The sequence below is a fragment of the Vanellus vanellus genome, assembly GCF_965231255.1.
Source record: "Vanellus vanellus genome assembly, chromosome: 5".
Classification (NCBI taxonomy): domain Eukaryota; kingdom Metazoa; phylum Chordata; class Aves; order Charadriiformes; family Charadriidae; genus Vanellus; species Vanellus vanellus.
Window position 1 is genome coordinate 54,021,294 of NC_138910.1, and position 22,566 is coordinate 54,043,859.

A 22,566-nucleotide genomic window follows, 5' to 3' on the forward strand; every position below is an offset into this window, starting at 1 on the left:
TTCTTTTCTAAAGTGGAGACCCAATCCACTTCCCTCCTCATGCAAGCAACAAACTATACTGATGCAAAAATGGCTTCTGCTTAAAAACCTCAGAAAAAGACAAAAAGTATGCAGAGGGTCTGATTTTTAAAATGTATTTAGAAATACTCTGTATCTTGCTATGATAAACACAATAACAGAAGTTCGTGCTGCCAACTACCCTCTATGTTTCTCAACACTTACATTCAGTTACAGGCACAATCCTACTGTAACCAATACATGTCTATTCTCATTTACCAGCTATTGCAACTCACTCATTCAAACAGATGACGCACTAAGACAACAGAAACTCACAAGAAACATACCACCCGCAATCTCTCACTGGTTATCTATGCAGTTCTTGGTAAGGTGAAGCAGGAAAAGCTTCCAGAAATAAGTACTTACCAGGAGGACAGACACAGAGGAAGCGGTTCACTTTATCAAGACACTCTCCATTGTTCACACAGGGATTACTTAAACACTCATCAATATCTTCTTCACAGTGGACACCTTTAAAACCTGTTTTAAAAAATAAATAAATAAATAAGAGGTGACCAAAGGCCTTAGAAAGTGCCCTTGAAAGTGTAACTGCCTCTTATACCAGTGCTGAAAGTCTAAGCCTCGTTTCATTGCAAGTTTGCATTTCGCACAGAACCTACACAGTAAGAATATACAAAGGGATGCTGAATGTGTCTTTTTCACCATTGCTGAACATGTTCATTTAATCAGCCATAACAGAGGAAGTTTGTGCTGAATTCACATCTAATGTTTTCTTCCACTTGATAAGAAGGGGTTATGTTTTAACACTTTGGAAAATATCAATATATTTAGGTATGCACCAATACAAGGTAAAGGATAAAGAAACAAACACAGCAGATAATTTTAGCTCAAGGCTTTTTAGCTAATGACAGAGTAAAAGAAAAACTTTAAGAAGGGTGAAATACTTGGGACTAGAGTTCCATCTCTCAAAACAGATTAGATATTAATAAAAACTCATTCTAGTTTTCATGGTGTAAACTGACCACCTGCAGGGGTCACAATACTTTCATTATACTTTATAAGACTGCGCAACTGGCAACTCGCACCCTTTTCTTTTTTACCACTTCATATCAGAAAGCAAAATAGCAGACTACATAGGTCATTGGTATGCCGGACATATAAATTTTAAGAGCATAATTTCAATCAAGTAACTTTTTTTACAGTTATTTCCTCAGGTCAATGGGAGCTTACATTATTTTAGGTATTTTAAGCAGAGAAAAAACCCAAACACTATTACCCAGAATTGTCATATACATATCTCAAAATTCAGTCACTCTTTTAAAGTTTGCACCTGCTTTGCTTTGACAAACATAAGTTTCTGCACATACACTTTACCAGGTAAAGTAACAAATACGTTACCATACACTCCAGCTCAGACTGCTAACTTCCTTTGCTGATGCAGAGATTGGTTTCTTTCTCTAATTGCTCTCTCCCTCCCCCACTACGAATGCCAAGTCCTCCTGGTTGGTGTGGCCACAGCAAGCTCTCTCTCACCATTTTGTTGAGCCTCACCCCTTTGCAATTTTGTGTTCCACCTCAGCAGAGCTGGCAACCCTCCCTGCGCTTTGCCTTCTGAATTTTTCCTTTGCTGGAAACCCCGTCTTTGTCAGAAACTCCCCTCACCTGGCATGCAGAGACACGTGAATCCTCCGATTTTATCCAGGCAGGTGGCATCGTTTTGGCATGGATTTGAATGGCATTCATTGATGTCCATTTCGCAGCGTGGTCCTGTGTAGCCCTTCAAACACTCACAGTGGAAAGAGCCTTCTGTGTTTACGCATTTCCCAGCATGTTCACATGGATTGCTGTTTGCTGCAAGAGAAATATATACGTGTGTGTGTCAAAACCTGTCCTTGGAGCAGGAAAGCCACAGTGTTCTTGATTAATCATGGTCTTTTCCAGTGGTCATTCCTTTCTGGCAAGTAATACTGGGCAAAGACTGTTCATCCTTCTGGGGAAAGGCTACTGTGATTGAAGAAAACATGTGGCAGTTACTTGCCTCTGTGAGAGGCAAAAAGAAAGATTGCTGTCATTACTAATGGGCCAAAGGAGCAACTCTGCTCCATATTACTAGTGACAGTTCTTAAGAGGAGAGTATGAAGTGGTAGGAATTAAGAGAATCGTTGATGCTTTCAAGGTCTTATCTTTAGATCATCTTTTACATTTACTTCACTCCTGAGGCTGACAAGATGCCACCACAGCCACAAACAACCAAACTAGTCCTTCTTGTGTTTTCGAAAAGGAATGGAACTCTTGTCCAAGGCAGACTGAGGAACAAAATTCAAAGAAGTGCTTCTTTCCAGTACTTCCACAAGTGCTGGTTAGGTATTACCTTTGTGCACTACACTCTAGAAGCATGAACTAGCACTCACAAAACTATAACCAAGTCTGTGAGAGTCCAGCTAACCCCCAAAACAACACAACAGCATGATATCAGAGAACTACAGCTTTAAAAGCCCACATGGTCATGAGTCTCGGAAGGCACTGAAAAGATCCAGCCATATTCTGGTTGTCACACAGCCTTGATGTATTTCTACCATGGCAGGAGCTGCTACAACTCCCACACAAACTGCGGTACTTTCATTGTACACTACAGTTCTAAGGGTCAGCTTAATTATCACATCTCCTCGCACAATGCCAAAGCCTTCCTTCACAATGAAGGATGGTTAAGCATCTTGACCCAAGTCTCACACGCAATTTAAAACTCATCTAAAGACACTGAAACAGAAAGGGGAGAGCAGGAAAGGACTCGTACTTATGTTGAGAAGCTGTGACAAAATGTGTATTCTTGCCCCTCTGTTAGTTCATAAAGCAAACGACCCAACTCCCTGTTCACGAACTCACAAATAGAAACTCACCCATTGCACATTCATCCACATCCTCAGTGCAGTCTGCTCCCTTATGGCCTTGAGGACAGGTGCAGATGTAGTGTCCATTCACAGGATTAGTATCACACAGAGCACCCTTCTGGCACGGATTGCTAACGCATGCATCATCCAAGTGGCACAGAAGACCTAGGGAAGCGTATAAGAGTTCATTCAAAAAAGTGAGATATCGCAGTCAGACTTACGTTACACAATCAAATTCTCAATCCTGCTATTTCAAATAGAGACTTCCACAGCCAAAAGCTTGAACAATTTCTAATAGGTTTCAACACATGAAATAAATCCCTGTAGTAGTCTACCACATGCTTATAAAACATTATATGTAAATATAGATCCTGTGACTTCAGAGATGTCTCCAGGACTTCAGGAGAGGTACAAGGGCTTACCATTAACAAAATCTCCTCCTTGGAGCAGTTGACTAGCTCTCTCTCTAACCAGCACGATGATTTTCCTGACAGCTCAAAACACAGGTGCACACGAAGCTCCCTCTCTTATTTCAGATATGCTGATCACTTTTATTTCCGGGCAGTAGTTAGGAGATCTTCACATTTTTACCTACCCTACAACAGCAAATTTCCTACTGTGCCAGTAAAGGCATCCTCACTCATGCAAAAATATCTAAATTTGCCTTTTAGACTTTTAAGTACAATTATCATAAGTGCCACAGAGCAAGTCACCCTCACGTAAAACTTCTCATGCAAATACAGGTCCTGCTAAGCACTAGAAAAAGACCTGCTTTCCCTGCAATCTAAACTGTAGTAAGTTTGTCTTCCAGCCTAATACAAATACTTCTTTGTCCCGACCTACAGAGGTTTAAAAGGTCTTTGCTCATGGACAGCACGTTTCCTTTTGTTCTTCCTGGTTTGGTCACAAAGTGTGTAAAATAAACACACCACTTTAAGCAAACGCATAAACTTCAGGAAGTATCTTTCATAAAGTGTTAGACCTCTGCAAGTTTTCTGTCCTTACCTGCCTTTCCTTCTGGGCAAATGCATGAAAAAGAAGCCACTCGATCAATGCAAGTAGATCCATTAGCACAGGAGGCAGTGAAGCAATCATCAATGTTCTTGCTGCAGTCGTCCCCACTCCAACCATTGACACAGACACAGGCATAGCCTCCATTGTGGTTGGTGCAGGTACCTCCGTTCTGACAAGCATTGGGCTGGAGCTGACACTCATCGACGTCTTCAGTGCAAAACTGGCCTAATGCACAGAATGGAAGAAGCTTAATAAAAGTTCAGACACTCAGACGCAAGAAGATTCTTGCACAGACAACATAACCCAGGGAAACACTGTAGTCCAACTTGATTGGTACTTCTTATTTCTAGGACATTTGAGCCCGAGAACTTCCAACACCACCGTGGTCAAATTAGGCACAGACAACTAGCAGCCCTAAATGACCCCAAAGCAGGAGGTGAACTGCAAATAACTTTAAAAAGGCACAGTATAGAAAGCCAGCAGGCAGCCTGCAGTATATGACAATACATCTGCGAGGATGTGAGAAGCAGAACGAATGAAGGCCAGCCTGCAAAGCAGCCAGAGGGACTAAGAAGAGAGAAGATGGCCTCACAAGAAAATCTTGGCCATAGCAGTGTCAACAGGCCAGCAGCAAAGTAACTCTTGTCAGGAGAAGTTAATTCTTTCTCATGTAATTATGCAATGAATATTACTTAATGAGGGAGAATAGAGTTCCTGAGACTCATCTATCTAAAATACTCAGTTTCCTTCCCCCAGGTATTTCCACAGACAAAAAGTTGGTGTTTTCTTCATTGTTTTTTGGTGGGCTTGGGGTTTTTTTAGAGACAAAATAAATACTCTAATAAAACACTTTAATGACTGGTAATATTGGAGGGGAAAAAACAATACTGTTGTAAAGGAAAAGGACCACTGGACCTTTAAGTATGAAATAATTTTTCCAGGATGCTGAATTTCACAGTCACATCTACAGGAAGCTCTGCAATTTATATTTACTAAAATATTTCTTTATCCAAATCCATCTTTCTTTGATGTCAAGATCTGGAGAACCTACCACTTCCATCAATATTTTGTATTACACTTACTCATCTTCCCAATTAAAGGTGCATGGTTTACTGTCAACCTGAAATTGTTTAGCTTAAGTTTCAAGTCGTTCATTCGTGTTTTGAGTTTCTTTAACAGATAAAACCTAGTGCCTAAGCTAAGCACCAGCTACTTTCTTCCCTGGCTGGCACATGGGGACACATGTGCTGCCACAGAGTCACAGTCACAATCTTCTTTTTGATAAACTATTTCCCCTCTTTCTGTTAGGTTAAGAATTCTCTAGCACTGAAAACTTGCCTTTTTTTCTTTTTTTTTACATTTCCTTATAAGTTGCTTTTACCACCCTTCCTAAAACGTTGATAGGATGTAAGTAGCACCAAAAGACTGCCCTTTATCAGAGAATAAGATTAGATTTGTTTGATGTGACCTTTCTTTCCCTCCTCTCCAGCTGACAACATCACCTCCCTCACCAGCTTGAAGCAGTTTTCCATTATTTGGGTCAAGACTCTTAAGTAAGACTGTGTTGCTACTCCCAAGATCCTCCCATTTGTAATCTCCAGCTACTGTACCAGCTGCACACTTACATTTGCCTGGAATTCCCCCCATATTCCAAGAAGAAGAAATTCAAGAGCAGGCCACAGATCTTCCCTGCCAATTTGCCTAGGCTCCAATTTATTCAGATTTGGCAATTTAAAAATACTTATTAGATGTTGCTTAACAGTCACCTTGTTTATTAACGGCCCAGAAATTATGATGCAAGCGCACACACACGTTCTCCTCCAGCATGCAGAACTGGAACATTTACTGTTGGCAGGAATGTAAAAATGTTCTGTCTTAACCATCTCCATCTACTATACTCAAATCATGATTCCTTTTGTTTTCAAAGTACTCAAATAAATCTTAGCCTTTGGTCCTGATAGCTCTGGATTTTTTTTTCCATTAGTGGCAAAGAAATAAAATTATTAAAAAAAAAAAAAGTTGCACAACTGACTTTGTTCTGCGCATGTATTCCTTCCTCCAGCAGGACTACTTCAAAACAAGGATTTTATCACTTGAAAAAACATAATAAAATTGTAGCAGTAATAATAATCACAAGAGTTTTCAGAATTAATCCTCGCTTCCCAGTTTGCTTAGTAAAACAGTTGGGGGGAAATCTAACACTTCATCCTGTTATCTGCAAAACATAGCTCTCAACATTATGAAAAACAAAACCATGCATTTGTCATAATAGAAGTCGTTTGTTCATTAGCTTTCAATATTAGCTTATCAGTAACCAAACTGAAAACAGTCAGTTATCTCAGACTGGTTCCTAGTAGTCGTGCGTATCTCGCAACTCAACACAATTGACTTCCTTTAAAAAAAAAAAAATAATCAAGACGTTATTTGCTTATTATAAAAGTGATTTTCATTCTTTTCTTGGAGGGGGCCCAACCCAGATCAAAGAACATACTCTCTGACAAACACTCATCCTCCTTTTGACTGCAGCCAATTTAAACTCGGTATCACTGAAGCGTGAACAGCTTTCAGCGCTGAAGCTGCCACACCACTCCAGACTCTTATGCCTCTCTCAGAATCATTTGCCTTGTGATTGGCTGAATAGAACCCTGAAATACATTTTGTGGGGAGTGTTTTGGTGAATTGGGGGTGCGTGTGTGTGCGCGCGCTTGCGGTTTGTTGTTTTGTTGGGCTTTTTTTTTTTTTTTTTTAAAGCAAAGATGGGAAAACTACTCCCTCATATAAACTCTCTAGGTTTGATTTTAACTTTCCATTTCAAGTGTCACCAGTAATATCAACACTTGAGGATTTTTTTTAATATTGTTTTTTTCCTAGCACTTATTCTCCACTTCTAGAAAAGGACAGTGCCAAGTGACATCAATGATGTGCTTGCAATAACCCCGCGTCTCAGTCTATTCCATATTTCTGCAACCCTAAACTAAAACAAACTTTTAAAAGGTACATCAGTGTCTCCACAGGAGAAGAATAAAGTAGAGTTTAAAGTTCTTCAAGCAATTCAACTGTATTTCCAAAAGATACCGTGTCTGAGCTCCTTAAATTTGATCTTCGCTTAGCTTCTCAGATTTCTAATGCTCCTTTTGCTGCTGCCAGATCACAATCATATTTGTGTTTAATTATGAATACGAATCAAACACAGCTCCATCTTAATGCAGTTTGTTTTAAAAACAAAGGAAATTCAACTCAGTATATGAGGGGTGTAAACGAGCAATTAACTATCGCATTTTACTCTTGAGTATTTTAATGAAAAAAACTTGTTCTTTATTGAAGTTATAATTGAAATCCAGACTCAAATAACTTCTGGGCAAAAATATATGAATCAAAAGCAACATAAGGCACACAGAGCACATCAATCTAACCACATTCAAGAGTTCCCAGTCTCATCACCAGCAGGCAACATAGGTGTAACAGTTCTTGAAAGATTTTTGGAACTACGTTTTAAAATACTACAAATCCCAGACTAAAGTCCAAGGCGCTGACATTGCTTAACTGGATCTAGTGAACTGGCAAGAAAGCAAAGCAATTTCAAGTTCACTGGAAATGCCTGAGCCCTTATTGTTGAAGTGGGGCATGAGTGGCTTGGAAATGCATTCTGTAGCCCAAAGTCTTCAATAGAACGAAATAAAGGGGGTTTTAGGTGGGGTGGTTTGGTGGGGTTTGGGTTTGTTTTGTTGTGTTTTTTTTTTTTTGGTTTTTTTTTTTAAGACACTATGGTTGCTTACATGTTGTTTTTTAATCTTTAGGTGTCAACAACATGGGATTAATGGTCAATACTGTAATTCTTCAACACAGGTTTTTTGGAAGGGTTTTTTGGTTTTGTTGTTGCCGCTTTGTTTCGTGGTTTGTTTTGTTTTCCCCAGAAACCAGCACAGATATTTGTAAATGGCTTTCACAACTGCCCTACCTCAAAGCAGCAGCATCACTTAATTCTTAGCCACAACCTCTCATTCTCCCAAAGGGGCTGGTTTACCTCCAGTAGAGACTTCAACTTGTTGTGCAAATCAGAGAAATAGATTAATATTCTTATCAAAAAGATTCGATGCTTATGGTGTTAGTGACCTACGTCTTTGATATAGTGTCTGTCCTGGGAGCTTCCTGAATAACTTTTTCACAGCAGAGACAGAAGTCTCTTTCAGTGTCTGACATAAACCAGGTTTTAATTCTAAAACTTCGCAGAGAATATTCTGCACAAGACTTCTTTTTGTTAGTGACGTAGATTTAAGCCAAATGAGACAAAAGATCTCTGAAACAGTTTACTTAAGGGATGCTGCTTTGACTCAATTGTACTGAACCGAGTACATTTATTTGTAGCCACATACTCAGCAAGCCTGTTTTCTGCTTGTTAAAGACTTTTAGGAAGAGTCACATCTTTCATTCACAGAATTTTAATTCAACTTTCAAGGGCAAACTCAGTTATGAATTGTACAGTGTAATAAACATATTCACAACCCTAGTGCTTCTGAATACCACAACCACTGAAGCTGAACATTAATTCATTTAGCTGGAAGTTTCTGTAGGAATTTCTTTCCTTGTGCTCATGGTAGTTTCAATTACATTTCTAAAAGAAACACAGTAAGTATAGGCAAGCGCAAAGACACTAACTGTAGAGTATTTTAATGGAAATGTAGAAACATACATATAAAAAACAACAAGAAAGGAAACACAAATTACTCCAAGAAGCTAATAAAAGCCTAACCTGACCTTGATATTTGCAGAGCCTGGGAAATCAGCAAAATGCCTAGTCAGGTTCTAAGTGACCTTGTACAAAGTAAACAGCCAGTCCATGTGGTATTTCAAAATTGAAAACTAGAAGTAGAAAAACGGAACAGCCTTCAACTCTTAGCCCTTTTTGCCCACTATGAAACTAAGTTACTTCCTGCTTATTTCCCCTCAGAAAAGCCATATGGAATAAGACAGACATGTTCGCTGCTTTGATTGCTCCCATTTTCAGACGGGCGGGAACCAGACAGGAACTCCGGGAGCTTCTCTTTAGGCAGACACAGGATGCACTGGTTCAAGGCCCCTCAAGTAACTGTACCAGATTCCATTGATGAGAAACAGCCAGTCCCTTCTCTTAGAGATCTTTATGTTAAAAAGATAAATAAATAATAAGGTCTGATTTACAAAGGTAAGGCAGAGTGCACTCATTTTATGCAGTGTCCTAACACTGAAAGAGTAGAGCATTAGCTTGCACAAGTAAGAAACCAAACCAGTCACCCTGGGAAGCAGCAACAGATGCCTCCAATAGCTGATCCTACCAAACCACACAGTCTTTGCGTAAATCCCAATTGCAAGACAGGAAACTGGACTGATCCTACAGCTGAATGCAAGACCTTCAGTCAGTTTAGAGGTCTTCATCTTTGGCACAGACTTTCCAAAAAGGAGAAAGTTTTCTTGGCCTCTTTAACAGCTCTCCAGCAGGAAAGACTGCTGATGCACAGCTGGAGTACCAGAGGCCAAAGCTACGGAGAGGAGATCTCACATGCAATTTAAGCACTAAAAACATTTAGTAGGACCAAGGGTGCAAATACCTTGAAAAATATCAGTTTCTTGAAAACTGAGCTGGGAGGAGACAGCAACACCCATTTGAAAAACACGATCACCACAGTACTAGACTCAGACTGAACTGGAAGTCAGAATATCTTAAAAGTTTAGTGATATTGGAAGGGAAAGATAATTCAGTGAGAATCACAAACTGGTCCTCAAGGTCCTAAGAGACTCACTGGAAGAGAAACATCAGGTTTCAAGAAGTTCTTACGCCCCCATCCTCTCAGTACCTCACCAGAAGTTTGTCACTTACCTCAGACTAGCGCTCTGGCATACAGGGAAGAACTCACTAGCTCTCTTGAAAGGGCTATCTGGGAAGCTATAGGCCAGATTTAGACAGAAGTTCTCTGAAAGAATAATTTAACTTACAAAGTATTTCAGAGATTATTGTATGGTTTTTAAACACAATCAAGTGTAGCTAAGGAAAGCATGGCTCATTAGAACTGTTTACATTTTTTCTCCAAGTTTCAAAGGACTACTAAGTGAGAAGGTGAACAGCATCTTATCGAGACTCAAGAACAGGGCAAGAGATAAGAAACAGTATTTGTATAAATGACCGAATCTAATTGTCACAGAAGGTTAGCAGTGCCACACTGCAAGGGACCACGCGGTTTCTTCCCCTCTCTAACCACCCTTGTGTATATTGAGAATGCCGGCTGGCAGACCACATCTGGCTGGGGAAGGACATTTCTCTGTCCAGTTCTTTCTTGTAACACAAGGAAAACGTCTGCATTGACTGCGTAACCCAAAGCATGTGTCAGGTCAAAGCTCAGTTTCCTCAACTTGCTATGTGAGTCTCCCCAGCAAACGGAAAATTAAAGGAAAAACTGCATGGAACCATCAGGCCTTTTAGTAATATGGTGTTTATGAAAAATACTTTAGCTTCCATATTTTTGAGTTGTGTGTTTGTAAAACCATTCAATTAATCTTTAGCCCACAGAATTAGCCGTAGTCCTTGAAAAAAACTAAGTTACAACTAATGAATACATACAGGTACTGTAGCATTTAATTAATGGTCTGGAAGGAGATGAACAGTAGGCAGTGGTATCTTTAACAAAACAATACTTTTATTATCCAAGAGGAAGCCAGGGAATTTCAGACAGACTCAACCAAGCGAGGTTGCTGGGCAGTGCAACAGCAGACAAGGCCTGATGCGCAAATGCCAAATAAAATAGGAAAGGCAAACAGACTTGTTGGAGAAGGTTTTGGTTAGGCACTCCTTGAGTAAAGACTTCAGCTTCGCTGGAAGAGTTCAGTGGGGACCTCTGCTCAATCACAGCTTTAATCAACAAGACAAACATTGCTGACAAGACATTTGACTACAAGGAAGAATAACTAATGCGAACAGTTGTTGTGTAATAGCAATGGCGTAGCCTCAGTCCGGAATACATTCTGCAGTATTGAAGCCACCACCTCCAAAATACTGACATTGAAAAGGGGTAGAGTTCAGAGTCCGACAGACTGATGGGGAGAAGAATTTCATAAGAGACTTACAAAGCAGTTGCTGCCCACAAAGGGACGTATGATAAAGAGTACAGTACAAGAGTTATTGCAGGGAAGATACAGTGTGAGGCAAAGTATACAAAAGAAAATATTTGATCATTTATATAATTTGCTTTACCGACACAAGCTTTCTCAAAGCAAAGAACTTCAAAACTTCTCTGAAAGATGCAGCACCTTTATACAGACAAGAAGGTCCAGAGCAATAAACAGGTAATACTGAGAGAAAGGGATCTCAAGTGTGATGTCCAGATCACATCCAAACTCCAGATCCTTTGACAAAGCCATCTCCACGGCTTCCCACAGGCAATCTGATGAATATGACTGCTGCTTTCAGCTCCAAGGATGGCTTCAGGCACACACAGAATTCAAAGGACTACACTGTTTACATTTGCAAAAAGCGTCCCCAGTTGCATGAGTGTTTAGTAAAGGTGTTCCCCGCTTAAGTGTTACAGCGGTTTCCCCTGAAAAAAAAGACTGAAGCCAAGTATTTCTTCCCTTGCAGGAGTTTAAGGGAGTGAGAAGCATCACAGCTCTCAAAAATGTGCTCCTTCCCCAGGATTTCACAGCATCTTTCTCCCATTTGACATACTGAACTACAAGGCAGCAAAGCAGCACCAGCCATTCCCAAACCTCAGGTGTTGGGTTTTTGGTTTTGTTTTTAATAGATCTACTGTATGGTGGGCAATGTCAAATGCCACCCAATATATCACAGAATTTAAGAGCTTAATATACAATTTGAACAACTGAGGATGAATCTACAATTGTAGCAAGGAAAGTAAACATCTGTGTTTATTTTAGGCTAATATGGTAGAGAAAAGAGTTTAATTTCATAACCACACTGGGAAGCATGTAGTGGAACTAATGGGCTTTTACAAGGGATTTTACAACCCCCAAATACAAAACTCTGGGCTTTAAGAGACTTACGCACGCCCTGATCCATTAAACACTGCCCTAAATCACTCCCCTCAGACTACTGGGTAGAGAGGGCAGTCCTGACAGAGCTCTTCAGAGGCAGTAATACAAATGAACAGAAAAAAATCATTAAAATTTACTAGGGATGCACTAATGAGACTGGTTTAGTATGGCAGTGGCAGGTGAAATAACTGGACATAGCAGCAGGATAACCAAAAGGAAATACACATCACCAAGCTACTCTCCATTTTGCCCTTCTCTTTACCTCTTCTTGGAAAATACCTAACAAGTGAAGAAGATCTGCAAGGCAAAAATGTAGCAGCAGCTGGAGCCAAGCCTTACAATAAAAGCTTCATATTCTCAAGCTATCTCAGCAGCGCATCTTTAGTAATTATCCAAAGACAAATCACTTCATTCTAAGCGTGAGGGAAGGGACTGAAACTGCCAAAAAGTCAGCTGCAGGTAAAACAACTGCTATCTATTAGCCTGGTCTCACAGCACACATCCACCAACCCAGCCCCACCAGAGTGGTCTAGCCTATTTTGTTTTAGTGCCAAACACATGCAAGATGTACTGAAAACTTAAAGACAGCTCCACAAGAGATTATTTGGCACATCTGATTGCAAAGAGTATTTCCCAGCCTGGAAAGTCACCAAAGGCGCAAGGGAAGAGGCAGCGGCGTGGTCTCTAAATCGGATGCTGTCATTCTGTCATCGGATCAGTTCAGCTGTTAACACCTCAGGTGTTTTATTACAGCTACCTCCTAACCAAGGCTTGCTGTTGGGAAATGGAAAGCAGCACGAAATAAACGGGAGGTTGTGTGGTAGGTGTTCCAGAATCCATACTGGATATGGTACTGACAAATAGTGTAACTTTTAACGTCTCTGAAATCAATCTGCTCTGCACAACACTGGAATCAAGTATCACAAGAGAAACAAGTAACATCCAAGATAAAGTTTGTTTATGTCCAATGCTTCAACTCATTTGTACGGTCAAACTTGGAGCTGCCAGCTCTGGAGGCTGCCACGTGCTCCCTGCTCCCTTTTGTATCTGCCAGTTCAAACATGAAGGAAGAAAGAGAATCATAATCCCTCTTGGCCTCTTTCAGAGAGCTGTCTCTTGGAGATACTACAGTAGTGACAGCAAATCACCAGCCAACTTGTCAAGTTTGGCATAGACGGATCTCAGCCAGTACCAAAGAGGCCACTACGCTTTTTAACAAAGTTTGGAAAAGCACCAGAAAGTCTACCATTGCTACACCACTGAAGATGGCGACTGCGCTTCTTGCGGGAGTCTAACCCAGCCTCCCTCTGTTAATACAAAGGTAAGGATTGCTCTTTGCACATTATGTACATGCATGCCAACCAGAATGAGAAAAAGAGTGCAACCTCGACAGTGCTCTCTGGCAGGTAATAAATACTCTATAGAAAGTAGCAAGGATGTATATTCTGTCGTTTAGGAGACTGGCATCTTCAACATGATCCATGTCATCTAGTTAGTTCCTCTACATTTCAAGCCTCTAAGAATTCCAGCAAGGTAGTATTTTTTGAACACTAAGTTAGCATGACTTGCTACTGGATTCTTTGTGATACAGAAGTTGAGGAAAGTGGCAAGGAAAGTTTTAAAAAACAAAATACCAGAGCGTACAATCTTACATTAAAATGTTAAACATTAGCCTTTTGATGTTTATCCTCCCTTCTTAGCAAAGAAAAGTCACGTCTACCCAGAATTTAAGGCTGGGATTTTCAAAGAAAACCAAGGTAGGGAGCAAATATTACTCTAATTAAATAGGAATTGAACCCTTAACTCCCCCTCTTTGAAAATTCCTGCCTAAAGCTCTGCAGAAAAAGTAACCCTTGTGCTAGTGTTTAAGAGCATATGACCAAGCTAACAGCTATTTTAATTAAAAAGCACAGCCTTGCTGCCCGAAGAGCTTTTCTGCTCAAGACAAACATTTGCTTCTTAAGCTAGCTCCCAATGCTGAAGTTATTTGGTGGAGTCAGCTGTTAGCACACTGTGCTTCCCTTGAGACAGAGGTCTCCTAGATTTTAAAATATACAGTTCACTGGAGCCCCCTTTTCAGGGGAAAACAAAGCCTAAATAAATACGACTGCCATGGGAGTCTCGCCTTCCCAGCCACAGGGTAGAAATAACGAAAGGAGGCAAGCAGGCCAAGCCTGCAACTGAAGCTGTACAACATAGATCTTCCAAAACCCACTTGAGTGTGGGCACAGAGTGTCCCCCAAACCCAGAGATTCATCCCACAAGTCCTGATCCTTCAGAAGCAAAATATGCAAAGCACTTAACTTATTGGAGGATACAAATTTGGGCCAAACACAGATTCATGAAACACCGCAAATTTTCCACAGAGAAGCAGGAGTCCTTCTCAGCCAAGAAAAACAAAAGCATTTAAAGCATTTTACATTGTTAATCACTTTAGTACCCAAATTCTCGAGTCCTCTTTCTTGACACAAAGCTGCATAGGTTAGATCAGCAGAGTAAACAGGTATATTTTAAACAAAGCCTTGTTTCTTCATATGAATTGTAGCCTGGAACAACTAATTGACCAGCCTGTTAAATTCTCAGATGATTTCATCATGTCCTGTGGAAGGACACCCCAACCTCCCACATGACTTTACAGCCCTGGACTGCCATCACTTCCTCAGCATCCGCTTACCCATGAGACTGCTCTGTGAATTTTAATTCCTGATCCCAGACAAGGGGGAGAAGGGGGGAGAAAAAAGAGAAAAAAAAAAAAAAAAAAAAAAAAAAAAAGCAGCTGGACAGGATTTTTTACTAGATTAGTGAGTTAAAGTGGCATACTCCGACAAATACCAGAGCCTGCTCAGGGGACTGGGGAGGGTGGCTGGGAGCAGGGAGAGAAGGCGAAGACACCTTCTTCCTCGTCAGACCACAGTGAGCCCATCACGCTGGTTTAACTGCTGCAGATTCTTCACTTGGCACAGACATTAACCAGGATTTTTGGCTAATCCTGACTCGAATCACACTTAAAACACATCAAATTCTCTGGCCTGCCATGCACAGAGGAACAGACTTCAGTCTTTCACAAAAGCATCCTGATTTATTTCCAAGAAAAGGTGAGGTTCATTACACATCTGCAACATAGTGCCTTGAAAGGACTCAACAAACACTGGTTCTGACAAAGGATTTAGCCTGGGACAAGATAAAGTCATCCTTAAACAAACAACAAAAAAAAAATCAGTTAACATTCAGCAACAGGAAAGATCTGGGGCAGCTTCACCAAAACACATCCAAGATTGTCTTGCCAGTTACCAATTTATGAGGTTGACAATCATTATAACCATATGAAATACAAGAACTTTGAAGGTGACAAAAACATCAGTGACAGCAGGAATTTCTCGTCACTGTTTCTGAAAGGCAAGATTTTATCTTTCCGGAAAAAGCTGCAAAATGAGAAAGAGAAGGCATGCACTTCAACAAAAAAGAAGCAGTGAGCTCTGTTTGAGGAGTAGGAAATTAGACCAAAAGCAAACAGTCTCTCAAAAGCTAGATTCTAGTAGCAACCAGAAAAAATATTTTAAAAAAAAAATGCATAGTTATGTAGTCCAGCCTACCACCTGTCAGGGAATTTTAAGAGGCAGATGGTTACCAAAAGGAATTGGCACAGATTCTGTTTCAGTAAAGGATGCTTCAATATTACTTTACACAAAACTATTCTTCATGGGATGTAGTACAGCTTCTCGATTTTTCTAGCAAGGAATGGGCCTGGTTTCTCTACGCCATGAAGCACAAAGTATATTAACAAACATGCTAGATCATCATCCACAGCACAAAGGTTAAATAAAGACTAAAACTGCAAACAGACCAATTTAAACTTCTCCAAGGTTACTTGACAAGTAAGTGTTTGAAAGAAGATACTGCAGAAGAACTGTTATAAATACAACAGGTCTACATTCTAAGTATTTTTAGAAAATTTAACATCCTTTTGGTTTTGGCTGACGTTTACTTACAAACACGCATGTTGGGGCTTTTTTTTTTTTTTTTTTAAAGCAGCACACAATATCCTCTACCCTGAAGGTCTCATTGGAAGCTTCTGATTTCCTGTTTCCATACTGTTGGGCTATAAGCATTTATCAGAGACTCTGAAAGAGTTGTTTGCTCAGCTCTCCCCTCTTCACTTACCTTAAAAGATGATTTACAATGCTATAAGCCATGTTTGTGCAAAGGATGGACCTGCTCTTTACAACATTTCCTTATTGCTAAGTAACTAATTTTTTATTGCAGTTTACTCCTGTCAGCATCAGCTGCGGTTAAACCTTGGAAACAAAGTCATCTCTCTCTCCAAACTATTCTAGCAGTCCTCCATCTACCTGCCCTATTTTGTGCCCTGCCTCAGCATCACAGCTCACGTCTCCAAGTTGGACACGTACTGTTATCCTGCACCTTCTTGGTCTCTAATTGAAGATGCAGGAAAGGGAGTAAAGTCCATTCAGAGAAACAAGCTTCTTTTAAGAAAATGCTACTGGGATGATAGAGCGAGGTCACTGCTGGGCTGACCTGCAGGACCACATTAGAACAAGAGGCATTCAGGTGACTTGCAAGAAAGTCTGTCCACTTGGACAACATGGCTGCATTCACTGTGGAGCTGGACAGGATTTTAGGGTGTCATGGGACATCACTTGCGCACACATTTATTGGGCAAAAGGAGTATTACAGATACAATAAATGAATTCGTAAAGGCCAGCTGGCCAAAAGCTTTTCACTGCACAGGCTTTCAAGCAGTGAAGTAACACACAGAAGGTCCCAGACACAGCCCTCCATGGCCATTGCGAGCCTTCAGCCTGCAGAGACACCCAGATCAGCAGTTACACTGCAGAGGAATGACCACTGCTAAGGCAACCTGTGGATGCACAGAGCTACTGCCCTACATGTGTCACACACGTGCCAATACGAATGTGCATAGCTAATTCTGAAGTTACCCATGTTTTTGTTTGAACACCGAAACTGGCACCGTTCATTTTAAACAAGCCCCCAAAGGCTCGAATGTTCATTGTTCAAACAGCCAAGCTGCTGTTTCCTAAACAGCAAGAACAGTTTTAGTTCCGAACTGACCTGATTTTTTGAAGTCTAGAAAGTCAATGGCCTTGAGAAGCCACGATCTAAACCCACTGCTGCACTGATAACCTTAACTTCACCATAAACAATGGAAATGCTCAGAGAGCCCATTCCATGAAATTGCTGTAAAAAGCCATGGGAACATAAGGCTTGGGGGGTTCCTCTCTCTTTCCAGGTTTTCACAGAAGGTAAGCATCCTTCTGGCACAAAAGTTTTTCTTGAGAGACTGGGCACACAGAAGATGGCACAATACTAGGCCACAACACAGGTCTACTGACTTTTTTCAACGCTAGTCAGTCAGAGCCCATAAGACATTCAGAGAGGGAACCACCACAACTGCATTGCAAAGAATTTCAGTAGTTAATAAGAGAGACAATCTACCACAAAACCAAACAGAATCACAACCTGTTACCACCAAGGTCTCTTCCAGGTGAGTTGCAGAAGTCAGCCCTAGTTGACAGCAGCCATCCACCCAAGTCCTGTACGCCAAAACTAAGTTTATGATGCCTCTACAAAGGAAAATAATCCCTTGTAGATTATAAACTCATGCTGTACACACTCATGATCCATCATATCCTCTATGCTTCAGGAATAAACCCGAGATTAGTTTACTACTGACAGATGCTCAAAGCCATAACAAGGTTTATAATTTCTGTGGCATGGAGCAAGATTTTAGAGATCACTGAAGGGCTGTTGGCTCCACACCCAAGCTCTCCATGTCTTCCTTTGCAGGTTTCACTTTCTGCAGACTTTAAGGACATATAGACAGAGAAGCGGTACAGAACTTGCTCATTAAGGGGACGCCTCATTTTCTCCTATTTACACCTAGTTTCAATGAGTTATGCAAGCAGTGGTGCATTTCACTCTTATGTGGTTTTAACTTCATTTAATAATATATAATTTTTTAAGTTAATGAGGGTTCTTAACTGGCAGCCTCCTTTGCAGTTAATGACAACTAGTTTATAATGAGAATGATGCTCTCTGAGAAAAAAAAAAAGATAGAACAACATGAAACCTCTGGTCTCTAGCAGTCAAACCCACAGCAAATCTGTCTGCCCTACCAATCACTACCGATGTTCTGGTTTCAAACAAAATATTTTCTAGATTCAGATAAAAATGTGATAAAAGGTCCTTAAGAAGCTGAGTAACTAGTTCAAGCTTAGTTCCAAAACAAGTATCCCAAATTACTTTATGAAAGGAAAAATGCAAATTTAGTCCATATCTGAGTTTTACAGCTTTAGGGTTGGTTTTTTACCTATGATTTTGAAAGAAGGGCAAAACTACACTCAACTGAAAAAGCATGCCAGCTAAGAATGATTAGTATGACTCAAAGAAAAAAAAAAAAACAACCCCAAAACCGGAGGTATTTGTTTATTTTTGAGGTATGGAGACATTTTGTGACTAAAGATGACACCGAATTTCCTGTAAGCTGCTTCCTTACACCATGCATAACATTTTCTTGAAATTCACACTTTTTCCCCACTACAGACTCAGAGTAAAGCAGACTCATTTATGAAGCAAAAGTAGCTTTGCTAGTCAGAGAACTCCAGATAAAAATCAGTTACAGCAGGAAAATAATAGCAAAAACATAAGCTTCCCATACATGCGCTGCTTCTCTTCCCTCCCCTTCTCCCACCTATGCCTTCTTTCAGATTTGCCCTGTTCTTCAGCAGCATTACTATTATCTACATGAGGATCATTATCCCAGATTAAAAATACCCCCAAATTTACCAGCAAAGTACCTTTAATGCACACATCTGTAACAGCAAAGCCATGTTTTGTACTTTTGAAAAAACACATATCCTCTTACAAAGTAATCCATGCAAGTAGAAGTGCAGCTCTGGTAGTTGCGCTGCATTGTGGCTCAGGAATCACAGTACCTGTCTGCCAAACCCATGTGTTCATAAACCTCGAATACTGCCAGATGCAATGCGAAATCACCCCGCATTACGTTGGCTTTGATGTAAACGATCTTCTTCTAAGAGCTCCCCTGACATCTGCCCCCCAGACTGCAGAACAAGGCACAGATGCGAGCTGCGTTCAGCCACATGCAGCTCAAGTTGTACATTGGGTGAAGGCCAGAAGTCCTGCATTCGTTCCCATAAAGCGTACTCAGCCCATACAGGAACGTTTTCCATAGTACTTACCTGTCCATTGCGGTGGGCAGCGGCAATTGTACGTATTCACACCGTCCACGCATATACCCCCATTTTGGCAGTTGTGATTGGGACAGTCGTCAACGTTGTGTCCACAGATGCTTCCCTCGAAACCTGTACAAAGCAGAAACACAGCAGACTGAAATGGGCTTCTGGCCTCTTTTGAAGATAATTCACCCTTCGTGCAGCTTCCCCCCTTCTTTCTTTCTTAAAGACTTGCCCTGTTAACCTAATCCTGAAGAACCTCAGTGTAGCACGCTGACCAAAGACTTCATAGAATGCCTTTTCTGATAGCACGCAGGTCAGATTACACAGTTAGAACAGCACTACCATGGGTAGACAGCCAAACACATTTTCACCACCGAAAAGACAAGGGCATTTTTTCTTTAAGTGACTAATGAGCACTGTCATTCAAAGCAAACAAAGTGAAGACCAAGAGATTTAGCTTACTATGAGGTAAGCTCATCACTACCCATCAAGCAGCAGTCAGAGCACCACCCAGGACAAGTTTTTCCCATGGCAAAAAGAGTGCCTGGCATTCACTTCGTTAATACCTCCACATAGTTCATACGTGTCCACCACGTCAAAGAAAGAAGATCTTCTATGCTTTGAAAATGAGCTTCCAAATTCCTGATTTGGCCCTCTTCAGTGTTAGGCAAGTCAGTTGATCAACAAATTAGCCACCACCCAAGTGATGCTTATACACTAAGCTCTGACTGAAAGGCAGAAGAAACCAAACACCTTTCCCCAATGAAAATCAAGGCTCCTAATCAATGTAGCCACACCAGCAAAATATCCTTGCTAGATCTCCCTCTCCTTTCAAATAAAGGGGAGCAGGGACATTAGGGAAGTGAATCATCAATAATCCATCTTCCCCTTAATTTCCCCTGCTGATTTACTTCGTGCTTCATTAAATAAACCTGCCATTTCTGCTGGATGAGAGAGCTATTTATTAAAGCACAAGTGGATGCATGCTAATGCAGATGAAGTAAATGATTCCAGAACACACACGCTAATTTAAAACATCAGCTCTGCCTCTTCACTGCTTTGGAATGTAATATTAACATGACACAGTCTTCTCATCCAAAATTATTCTTTAACCCCTCTACTTTTGATGCCCTGTTCCAGACGCTTCTATAACATCTGCGTCAAGTCACACAGACCCTCTAAGCAACATCTGGTCCAACGCAGATCATGCTGTGTGGCAGATGGGACAGACTGTAAAGCTCTGAAGCGTCTTCTCCAGACTACTGCTCGTCTCAAGAGACTCGAGATGGTTTGTATGCATTCCCACCTCTTGAATTTCACTGATACTACAGGTAAGAGTCAGAAGCAGAGTGCTGTTGTCAAGCTGCATCAGGTGCATTAGCATCCATCAACAAGGAATAGCACTCAACATAAGAGACCTGCATTATTACCTTCTCCCTTCAAAGCCCTTCCCACCTTCACCCCAGATGCTGCAAGTTTCATGGCAGTGGGTAAGGTTAAAATGAAGAGAAAATATACCATGGTTAGTCTGAATCCTGATCATCAGAGTGGTGCCTTCCGGGCAAAAGGTGCTGAGGAACAACTACCAAGGAACACAGTTAGTATCAGATTGCTATATTCAAAACTGTGTAAAGCTACAATGCACGACCAAAGGCTCAACTGTAAAACACAGGGGTGTCCTTTCAGCTTGAGGGGAATCATTCCACTGACCACAGATTGCACTCATGCCAGCAACGTGATCAGCATGGAAATGCACACAGAACCACAAACTCAAAAGGTTTAGGTTCCTATTCTTTCAGGTCGGACAATATGAAGACCTATCCTACTTTCTAGGAAAGAAATTCCTGACAGCAGGCATTTATTTAGAACTATCTCACTGTACTGCACACAAATTTAAAGCGGCCCCATGATTTTGAGTAATAATAAAGCATGGAAGTCACTCCAACACTAAAACCTCACCAAGCCACCATACATGTTCACATTATAACCAGCCATATTACCATCTAAGACCTGGTCCTCAAGCATCTCATGCAAATGTAGAAAACCATTAATCCCACACTAAAAGCTGGAGGATACCACTAGTGACAGTAGAATAGAAACAAAAAAAGAGCTTACCAAAAAAAAAAAAAAAAAAAAAAAAGCAATGTAGTAAAAGGTTCAAGAGAAATGACACGCAGCCAAGTGTGCTCAGTCAAAAGACATCTCCAAGGGAAAGGGAATCAGGAAGGGTTGAAATGGTAAAGACGACACTAAAAATATTTTGAGTGCACAGCTGAAGAAAACACAAGTTTCCTTTCTGGTAACTTCCCAACTCCCACATTCCCTTTATATTTGTCTTACTCTAAAGAACAACTTTGGCTTAGGTTCAGAACATCTAAAAAGCTGTAAAGGCACGATTTTTGTGTCCTCTTCAGTCGAACTTACACCGCAATATTGCAACCCGCTTAATTTGTAAGTAACACTGTCCTAGCGGAGCTTGGCTTTCATTGGTAAAACCGGTCCTTTAGACTTATCATTGTTTGGGCCAACGCACCTACGTTTGTGTACAACAAGCATGAAGTTGCTCTGAGACATGTGAGCTTTTCTTAAGCTGGGTCCCAGGATCAGATTTAGCAGTTACATAACCTGACTCCTTTCCAGAAAGCCAAAAAGTTCACTGTTTTGATGTATTTAGACACCTGACACTGTTTCCTGTTCCCCCCTGTGCTGGGACTCACATGTTGTCCTTTGCTTTCTCCCTCCAAGAGAACAGTTTGCAATATATATCCTGACTTTTGCTCCGTATCTCCAAACACAGCAAACCAAGGAATGAGAACCTCAAGGGGAAAAGCATTCCCACTGCGAACAGCATGTTGTTCCTCCTCTAGTACGCAGGCGGATACAAGCAGTTAACTTCACTCCTATGTCATCTGAAATCTCCTCCCCATTCTAGAGCACAATAACCAATTCCCTCCAAATTTTAATCCTTAGCCTTTTTTCAACCTAGAAATTACACCTCAGACTTTCTGCAGGGCAAATTAACCACGGGGACAGGAAATTGTACCTGAACAAAAGTGTCAACTTATTGCCAGATGTAGGGCCTGCTGACAAGAAATCGGGGCTTTCATCTGTGGATTTACACAAACAAATCTTGTATCAGGTACTTGATGAAGTCAGTGGTGCTAGGAGGAGTCAGCATCCACAACTGACCTGCACAATTTTAACAAAGTAAGGTTCTCCCTACCAGGTGCCCACCAGCAGTTGCCTGCATGCAACTCCAACAGTTCAGCTTCTTGAAAAAGCACGAGATGGGCTACTCCACGTCAGAGAGCCAGGTCACCCAAAGCAGGGAGGCACACACGCCGTCTGGTACCCCAACACTGCCGCCATGCAGAACCTCACACCCACAG

At 41.0% G+C, this 22,566-nt stretch overlaps 1 protein-coding gene across 1 annotated transcript in view; it reads right to left on the reverse strand.

Moving 5' to 3' along the window:
• NOTCH2 (notch receptor 2) overlaps positions 1 to 22,566 on the reverse strand; it is a gene marked incomplete at its 5' end in the record, with an annotated part of 88,000 nt that overhangs the window by 40,580 nt on the left and 24,854 nt on the right. Inside the window, 5 exons of the mRNA XM_082484552.1 lie at positions 424 to 537; positions 1,681 to 1,869; positions 2,916 to 3,071; positions 3,912 to 4,145; positions 19,181 to 19,303. Of these exons, the coding sequence (XP_082340678.1) occupies positions 424 to 537; positions 1,681 to 1,869; positions 2,916 to 3,071; positions 3,912 to 4,145; positions 19,181 to 19,303 (816 nt within the window). The remainder of the gene's footprint in view (positions 1 to 423; positions 538 to 1,680; positions 1,870 to 2,915; positions 3,072 to 3,911; positions 4,146 to 19,180; positions 19,304 to 22,566) is intronic.